This window comes from Trachurus japonicus, chromosome 5, assembly GCF_045865225.1.
Source record: "Trachurus japonicus isolate A0001 chromosome 5, Traja_1.0".
NCBI classification, from domain to species: domain Eukaryota; kingdom Metazoa; phylum Chordata; class Actinopteri; order Carangiformes; family Carangidae; genus Trachurus; species Trachurus japonicus.
The window spans coordinates 21,213,067-21,222,901 of NC_140911.1; the positions used below are offsets into that span (position 1 = coordinate 21,213,067).

At 40.5% G+C, this 9,835-nt stretch overlaps 1 protein-coding gene across 2 annotated transcripts in view; it reads left to right on the forward strand.

The window, feature by feature from the left end:
• The window catches only part of LOC146987540 (butyrophilin subfamily 3 member A2-like), a 4,701-nt gene extending 2,997 nt beyond the window's left edge, over positions 1 to 1,704 (forward strand). Inside the window, exons 4-6 of one of the 2 annotated variants that reach the window (XM_085776719.1) lie at positions 117 to 395; positions 542 to 661; positions 1,559 to 1,704. In XM_085776719.1, the coding sequence (XP_085632845.1) occupies positions 117 to 395; positions 542 to 661; positions 1,559 to 1,635 (476 nt within the window). In that variant the 3' untranslated portion in view covers positions 1,636 to 1,704. The remainder of the gene's footprint in view (positions 1 to 116; positions 396 to 541; positions 662 to 1,558) is intronic. The other variant, XM_085776720.1, reaches the window with a different exon arrangement.
• The last annotated feature ends 8,131 nt before the right edge of the window (positions 1,705 to 9,835 follow it).

Genomic DNA, 9,835 nt, shown 5'->3' on the forward strand with positions numbered 1-9,835 from the left:
TTAAATTATTTTTATTATTTATTATTGATTATTTATTTATTCAAGACACAAACAAACAACCACAGAATTATTTGATTCAGTTCTTTTCTGATCTGTAGTCAATTTTGTGTTCACAGGTGCGTCTCCGAAGCCATGCGTCTCCATCTGTAATGTCACAGACGTGGGGGTGAAGCTGAGGTGTGAGGTCCAGGAAGCTTTTCCACGGCCGAAGCTGCAGTGGCAGGACAGTGATGGAAATGATCTTCGGGCTGAGGAGACTCAGGTGTCAGAGAGAGACGGCCGCTACAGCGTCATCCTCCAAACTACTGTGACCCCGACATCAACCAACTGCTTCCACTGTGTGGCCAAGCAGGAGAAGATCAACCATGTTGTTACTGCTGAGATCACTGTGCCAGGTGAGATGGGTTTACTCTGTATGTTCAGTCCTGTTACTTTTCATGGCGCAGTGACGCTGGAGATGTGTCTTTGTAGGTTATAACCAGTGTGTTGTGCATCAGGTTACACGGCCATTCACACTCTGTTTTTATGATCTGTTTTTTAGAGAAACTCTTCGAGGACAAGACCACTTGGTTCCTTTTTGGATGGCTTTCTGGAGTTCTAACTGTTGCACCTCTAACTGCATTTCTTGCCATGAAGTACTTCCAGAATCGCAGCAAGAAAGGTAAATTCAAATAATTAATTGTATCAACAACAATATCTCAACAGCTCTTTTGTCTCGTCTTGTTTGGTTTTTAATTACATCTAATACAAAATCAAGGCACCACTAATTAGGCATCTACCTTTAAGACTGATACCAGAAATTGAGGCTGAAATTAGAGCTGTTGTAAAACTTATCACAATATAGTTTGATGGTAATGTTATACAGTATATCTATATTTATCTTAAAGATGAACTGTGTGAACATTTCTCCCATCTAGTGTTGCACTAGTAGAATGCAAACAACTGAGTAATGCCTCTCCTTCTAAGCCTGCGATTACTACCTACAGTAGCCATGATAAGTCAAGTTATTTGATCATTAGTTATTTCCTTTATGGGACATTTGAATTAGAGTTTGGATGGTAAATCTGTTGTGTGAAGTGTTGGATGCAACTCATATAATCACAGCGATTTTAAGTTTAGCGTGTACAGTGTTTTTATTGGTCGCCTCTCATGTCACACTGAGGATTTTTAACACACATAAATTCATGAGCAAGGTTAAACAACTTATTTTCATTTCTTAAAGTATTGGGGGTTTTATGCCTTTAATTGAAAGGATAGTCAGAGAGAGAAATAGGAAATGGAGAGACAGAGAGGGGGAATGACACCCAGCAAAGGGCTGCCAGGGGATTCGAACCGGGGCTGGCTGCAGCGAGGACGATAGCTTCTGTATATGGGACGCCTGCTCAACCCACTCAGCAATAAGATGCCCCCTTGTTGTCAATTTTTAACTAGTAAAATACTTAAATTAATAAGATAAATTAAATGTGACAAATTAAAGTCTGTTTGACCATTAGCATCTTCTCTGTATGACAGGAAAGTCGACTTTATGTAATAAATACCTGTGTGTTCTTTTCTACAGGTCCTGATGAAGAGAAGAAGTCTCTCCCCAACGGTGTCTCCCAGGAAGGAGCACCACTGAATGAAGTTAATGTTTGAAAGCTTCACAAGGGGTGAAAGGAACAACCTGAGAAATCTACTCAAGTTGAAGGAAAAGTACTCTCGAGATAAATGTACTGACAAAAGTACTATTGAGATAAATGTACTGAAAACAGTACTCTTGAGATTAACGTACGAAAAAGTACTCTTGAGATAAATGTACTGAGAGGAAAGTTCTCTGAAGATAAAAGCACACTTGAGATAAGTGTACTCAGAAAACTACTCTTGACATAAATGTACTGAAAACAGTACTCTCGAGATAAATGTACTGAGAGGAAAGTACTCTCGAGATAAACGTACGAAAAAGTACTCTCGAGATAAACGTACTGAGAGGAAAGTACTCTCGAGATAAACGTACACTTGAGATAAGTGTACTAAGAAAACTACTCTTGACATAAATGTACTGAAAACATAGCCTGGTTGGCACGACTTTCCAATGTTGATACTCAGCATTGGGTCTGGCCAAGACGTTAAGAGAATCCATTTCTCAAAGCGCATCCTTCAAACCTGGTTTACCCGCCCCCCTCAAATGCCTCAGTCTGCTATTGGTCGAAGCCAGAATAGGCGGTGTCGAAGCTTAAACCAATCACACCGCTCTTTCCTCTGACGTATGTGATGCTGCTCTACTGCGTCACTTACTTGAACACGCCTCTACCCAGAGCCGTTGGAGAGGCTCGACGTTGATTGGCTCTCGAAAAAGAGGGTGGAGTTCCCGAAAATTCGGGAGACAGAAATCCAGGTAATAGCACGGTTGGCCAGACTAGCAGTCAGCAGCGCTTTTGCGAGGCGTGACGTCACTAGTGTGGGCGCGACCAGGCTACTGAAAACAGTACTCTCCAGATAAATGTACTGAGAAAAGTACTCTTGAGATAATCTTGAGATAAACGTACGAAAAAGTACTCTTGAGATAAATGTACTGACAAAAGTACTATTGAGATAAATGTACTGAAAACAGTACTCTTGAGATTAACGTACGAAAAAGTACTCTTGAGATAAATGTACTGAGAGGAAAGTTCTCTGAAGATAAAAGTACACTTGAGATAAGTGTACTAAGAAAACTACTCTTGACATAAATGTACTGAAAACAGTACTCTCGAGATAAATGTACTGAGAAGAGTGCTCTTGAGATACACATAAAGAGTATGCTTGAGATTAAAAGTAATCTTGAGATAAAGGTACTGAAAAAGTACTCTTTATATAAATGTACTGATGAAAGTACTTGAGAAGCTACTTCTGAGATTTCCTTACTGAGGAAAGTAATCTCAAGATAAATGTGCAAGCATTAAAGGTAGGGTTGGAGATCTTGTTCTGGAGCATTTCTTACTAAATTGTTTGAAGTCCTCTTCACACTTTGATTGCAACCAATTAATTAAATGCTTTTTCACAAAAAAGAAAAAAGTCAGTCACCTGTGGGACGGACAATCCTGCAAACAGCATCCAATCTTCTTGAATGCGACGTTAAAGTCAATTGGATCGTGATGTGTCAATCAAGCTGCCATCTCTGTCCCTCCCTCATCAGTGCATACCGCTCTTTGTGCACTGATCGCGTGCACGATCAGAGTCTTCAACAAGTTATGAAGCGTAAAAGACAAAGCCAGTAATCCAGTGTACCACATTGAAGTCTAGTAGGTCACAGTGTAACTCCAAGCTGGATGCTGGATGGTTTATTATGATGTCAGGTGTTTTCTTAGACACGAATAAGCCGTGAGAAAAAGCTGGTAGAAGTGCAGTTAAGCTCCACTGCACGTCAGTATCGCGGAGAGCTGCGTCGCTCATATTGGGATTACGTTGGGTAGCACCGTGAAGGCGATACCTTCATGGAGCAACGTGGCTTTCCACGATACTGTTGCATGTAGTGGGGCTTCTCCTTGACGTGAACCAAACGCTGAACAAGCGTTACATAGTCCTGCGCTCTGAGGCCTGGCTTCACAGAGAAGTGTGAAGAAAGGGGCTTGGACTTTTGAATTGCGTATATTCAAAATGTGGCCTGTTCGAACCGTTTTACCAGGATCTCCAACCCTACCTTTACAGCAAAAGTGCTAAAATTGACTGGAGTTGAAGTAGAATTACTTATAGATAAGAGTACACAACCAACCAGTCAAAATGTACTGCTGATATTTTAGGTCTTAAAGAAGAAATCTGAAGATTTTCTTTTTAATTGCTCCTGTAGTTCTGTCTGTTCCCGCATCGCCACAGCAGTAAACATACACCGAGGGGTTTGTGTACTTCAAGCAAGCGAACATGTTTGTAAACGGAGCTGTAATACAAAGTCTCGCATGATAGTCAAGTTGACTGTAAACTATGTTTACAGGTTGTCTAAAGCTCTCCCGTTTTCTTTATCAACAAAGGATTATCACCTCAGAGCCACAACTTCTTTGTAGCAGTGAGAGTAAGTCAGGATAATGTTTATTCTCCCTGTAAACATACCGAGCGTGTCAACTTGACTCTCACGCAAGACTTTGTATTACAGCTCCCTTGACAAACATGTTGGCTTTCTTGAAGTCAACAAACCCCTCGGTGTATGTTTGAAGCCATCTGACATTGTCTGGTGGTGGTTTTGTGGGATGCAAACAGCCTAAACAGCGTAAGATCAGTCTGCTACCATGACACACTGCTGTGGCGATGCAGACAGAACTACTGCATAACGGGAGCAATTAAAAAGAAAATCTTATAATTCCTTCTTTTAGACCTGAAATACTAGGAAACTACAGCTCCAGGTTGAATTTGCCTGGAATTGTCTTTTAAGTACAAACAGAACTACTTGTTATTGCACACACAGAGACACAAAGTACAGTAACAAATATCATCAACTTGAGTAATACTCAGATTGTGTTTGTTAAGATCAGGCATGTCCAGTATATTTCACAAAAGGCCGATGTGGGTGGGGCGGTGCGTGGCGCAGTGGGTAGAGCGGCCGCCCCATGTAGAGGCTACAGTCCTCGCCGCAGGCGTCCCCGGTTCGAATCCCGCATCGGGCAGACCTTTCCTGCGTGTCATTCCCCCTCTCTCTGCCTCCCCATTTCCTGTCTATCTCTACTGTCATCACTATCAAATAAAGGCAAAAAAGCCGAAAAATATATACTTTAAAAAAAAAAGGCCGATGTGGGTGCTGGTTTCCTTTCCAGCCAAGTAGCAGCACACCGGACTTGACTCATTTAATCAACTGATCTCAGTCTTCAGACAGTTGATTGATTGGACAAACTGTGTGCTTTTGATTGGTTGGAACAAAAACCTGCAGCCATCCGGCCCTTTGTGGAATAGTTTGGACATGCCTGGTTAAGATGGAGGAAGGAGTTCTTTTGTCTCTCCCATCATATTTCCTGTCACCCTGCGTTACTGAAGCTAATCAATTAAAAAATAATCACGCTGAAGCATTTGTATCCAAACCTTTGAATAAAGCTACTGTGCCTCTTTGTGCCCTCGTCATTGTTTTTTGTGTGTCCTGTATTAATAGAAATGGAAGTGATCTGTGTTTGACCTCATGTCTCACTAAAGACTGAATTTAACTGTTTTCAAATGAGGCAAGTTAATCCCCACCCCCCCTTTTAACACTTTATTTTCCCTTACAACAGACAGATCTGTGTGAAGCTTTAAGTCTTGTGAATTCAATTAGGAAACACTTAAGTTTCTTGGCTGCTTGACATTTTAAAGACTCAAGTTAAACAAAATCAATATGAAAACATTGCAAACCAAGGGATTGATCTTTACATGTTGTGTTTAATGTCATCATGAGCCGGTGTGAAATAGTATAAAGAAACACAATCTTCACACTGGAGCATTTGTGAATCAAAGTTACTAATATAGATCTGAGTACAATTTACCAGGAAGACCAACCACCTGAGAATCTGTGCTTCACAGTAACACAGTCTGTAATTAACAGTGTAATTTAGCAGGATTTATCTACTGATAGAATCATGTTTTTACTGATTGGTCAATGTACAGAGGAATATAAAACAATGTGTTATATAGTTGTTATATCCAATTATACCATGACATTCATGTTTGTATGAGACTTTCAAGTTTTAATGACGTTTGAATAAAAAAAGGAAACACCAAGGACCAAAACTCAGCAACATAAGTCTTGGTAACTTGATAAGAAAACTTAGAGAGATACAGAGATCACTCCTGACTGTCAGGGTTTAATGGTTAAATTTGGCTGAACCTTCTGTTGCCCAGTTTAGGTATGAGTCTGGCCGTAATTTCGTGAAGGATGTAAATTCTTATTTTATTGCTGCCTCCGTTTTCTTTGAGAAACAAAGGAAATGAAGTGAAACTGGACCAAAGCTGAGTCAATAAAACATTATTGTTTAATGTTGGTCATTTATCATGAATCCACAACACAGCAGTTTGTTTAGTGAGTAGGAAAAAAAACGTGAGTATTTACATCTACTGTCATTCACGTCACAGTTTATACCCATGCTAACACAATAAAGACTTTTATATACAAGAAATACTTATTATTAGCATCATCGTACAAAGGAACGTTGTCATTGTAACTCAACATCTGGATCTGATGCAAAATACACAAAATAATGAACAGAAGCCTCAGCTGCCCTGAAATCATCAGAATCAGTAGACAAAGGGAACTCGTGTTGTTTGTTTCTAGGTTTAAAAACAGTTTTACATCAGAAGGTACAAGGCAAGACAATCACAGTCTACATGTTTACAAGGTTTGCCCTTTATGGTCGGTATAAATACACTCTGCTTGTTTATGTACACAGAAATCAACCCGTCGCCTCCTTCCTCACGCTTTTCTTCTACATCAGCTGCAGCATTTACACTGAACATCACAACACAAACTGGTTTTAGTGTCGCTGCTCTGACTGAACACAGACACGCCCAGCTTCAGTCACAGGAAACCAGCTCTTCCTCATCTTCATCAGGACTTTTACGAAGCACCAGCCTTTAGCAAACATGGCTGCTGCTCTCAGCACCAACTGTGTGTGTGTGAATGTTTTTAAGGAATAATAAATAAAAAAAACTTCAGAAATTAAAGAAACATCTGAATCGTTCAAAGAATTAGAAACACATCTGATCACAACAGGGCTTTGCATAGTTTCTCTTCAACTGTTGAGCTGTGAATCTCAGAGTGGGTTAAGGTGGACTGAGTTCATAGATCTGTATATTTAATACATTTGAAACGGTTGTGTGGCCTAAAACATTATAACAAACCAAACAGGTCCTTCTCCTGGTGTCTAAAAAGTTTGTATGGATTTGATAAAAATCATTAACACAATGGTGCCACATCCTCCTCCTGCTGCTGACAAAGACTGAGTATCTTTAACAAGCTGTGGAAAAAGTACATTTACTGTACTAATTACAATTTCCAGGTACTTTTTACCTTCATAACAAAGGGAAATATCCCCCTTTTACAACAATAAACTGATGTATGTCATCAAAGGTTAAGAAATTACATAACTGATCCAAGGGACATGACAAGCTGTTCTTGCCATTTAATTTAAATAATCCTCATCATTAAAGACTTTTTATTTTTCTTTATTGTGATGCTAAAAACATTTGACTGTAACCTGTAACATTTTTTTCTCTGTTGTGGTATCCCTGCTGTGACAGATCAGAGTTCTCTCAGTTCTTGAAAGCAGGACGATGTTAACAACATGCCACTAGAGCCAGAAACAGGAAGTGTCCGTCACCACAAAGACGCACCAAACTGTCCTCAACATGTCGACTCAAACCTTTGTTTGAGTCATTCACCTACTTCAGCACCTCCCCTCACAAACGATTAAAAAAAAATCTGTGTCAGTGTCAGAAACAGCTTCTTTTACATTGATGAAAGCCTCAGCCATCGTGTCAGGACTTCACACACCGGTGTCTTCAGAGAATAAAAACTAGATTCAGAATCAGCTGCGTCTACAGACCGATGACGTCGCAGCGGCACCACTCCTCCATCTCATATTCAAGAGGCTCCTTCATCTGTGTCCTTGTCCAACAGGTGAAGGATCCTTTGGCAGGTCAAACTCTCCCAAGATTCATTGAGCACTGGTAATAAAATAATATGGCAACAAATAATAACTAGACAGTTTAAAATGAAAGTGGCCTATGGGTTTCAGCTCAGTTCATTCAACTATGAAAACCTCAAGTTTCAGTGAAATGAAATAACATGTTGTCTGTTCACTTTGGTCTTTGAAGTCTACGGCGCTGAGGCCACAGCTTCATGGTCCACTGACGGTTCAGGCTCAGACTGACACTGAAGTTGTTTCTGTTTGAGGCAGATCACAGGTCACAGAGATCGAGATTCCTCCAGCAAAACACTCATCACACACTGAACCCAAGTGTTACCATGCCAACCCGACACTCTGCAGTCAGTCAACACAACATCCCATAATCAGGCCAAACACGATCATAATTCAGTGTCTTCAGGGAGGAGACTGCTCAACGTTACTGCCTGATAGTGAAGAGCTGAGTCACTGCTGATCTAAACCAACTACAGCTCCGGTCTCAGACTCAGGTGGACCTCCGGCTGCGTCCCATTTAGTGTGTGTGCAGACAAACAAGGACGTGTTGTCAAGGCCATTATCACACACACACACATCTGCGTGTTTCCTACAGTGACACGTCACTCTGGAGCTTTTCTGTCATCTCTGAACAGGAAATACAAAACAAAACGAAACAGCCAATCTTAAACAAGTAACATTATAGCCTCCAACATGAGGAATAGAAAGACACCTTTTATCCATCATGAGTTGATGTTATATCAGGAGCTTATTGATACTGTATTGTTATTTATATTGATTACCAGCACAGACACTGATTTTACTCTGTCCTATTCCCTATGTGTGTGTGTGTGTGTGTGTGTGTGGCCTACAGCGTTTTAACCATTAAGACACCTCAAATATTTAGTTTCACCATCAAAATGATCAGTAAAGCAGAGGCCACTGTCATTCAAACAGCAGGAACCAGTGTGTGTGTGAGTGTGTCAGCAGGATATTAATCAGCCTTCTCTTTTAACTTTGCATTTGGCAAATTCCTGAATTTGCATAATGTTGTTGATCTGAACACTGATTCGACTCAGATACGGCTGAATCTGATCCAGAATCAGGTGAAATTGTGACAGAACCACTAAGAGCCAGATGAGCTGATCACAGGCCAGTTTTACATATCAGACAGGAGGAGGGGAGGTGGAGTGAGCTGGGGGCTACAAGTAAAAACTTTCACTTTTTTTAAATAAGAAAAAAACAAAACCAAGTCTTGTCCTTCACAGTCGTGTTCCTCGTATCACAGAGATTAACTTCTTGGTGATTGAAGTGAACGTGTTACTAAACTACAGAGACGTCAGTGCTGCATCGCTCACAGTCTGTTCCATCATCAACTGGATGAACATGCATACAAAACAGGACCCTGATTAAAAAATCGTTTCAGTCTTTACAGTTCATTACTGTCATATAAAATGCAAAAAGTGTATATTCATCATAGTTAATATCTCTATAAATCCATCTAACACCTTGCACACGTTTCCTGCTTCTTCCCTCAAACATCCTGAAAAATAAAACAAATCCTCTCTGTCTTTTTCTAAAATCTAAAATCACCTCTAACCGTCACATCTCTGGAACCGGCAGCGTTAGAAACTGCTGCTGCTGCTGTTCGTGTTTGAAGCTTCATCATGTCGTCCTTTTCAACAAGTGCACATCATGTATCATCAAGCAGCTACGAGCGGCTTCACGAGCCGTTTAACTTGCATATTTCTACATAGGTTTCACCTTCAATCAAAAGTATAAGGATTAAATATAAATTATATTTGTACACATCTGTATGCTGTATTACATTTATCTACACACTCTGATATAAAGACTCTGCTCGTTGGTTGTCGATACGTCGGTTCAGGGTGAAGTAACTTCCTTCTGTCGGCGCCATCGTCTCGTGTTGTCGTGTTTTGGTCTCTTGTCACTTTACCTTTGTGCATCATGTGAATCATCTGCATCTGATCTGGTCCTTTATAAAAACTACAGTTCTTCATCCTCTGTCGTCGTCGTGTTGCTCTGGTGCTTCGTTAAAGTGCTGCTGTATTCACATCATCAGAGCGACGTGGCCGTGTGTTCATCATCATCATCTTTGTTTGATCGATCAAGTCGTCCATAAAAATAAAATCGGTGAGGAACAGGAGATCCGTGCAGGTTCAGTGGAGGTGACAGGATTAGGAAACATGATAATTAGTGAAGAGGCTGATTGATTCTTGGTTTGGTCA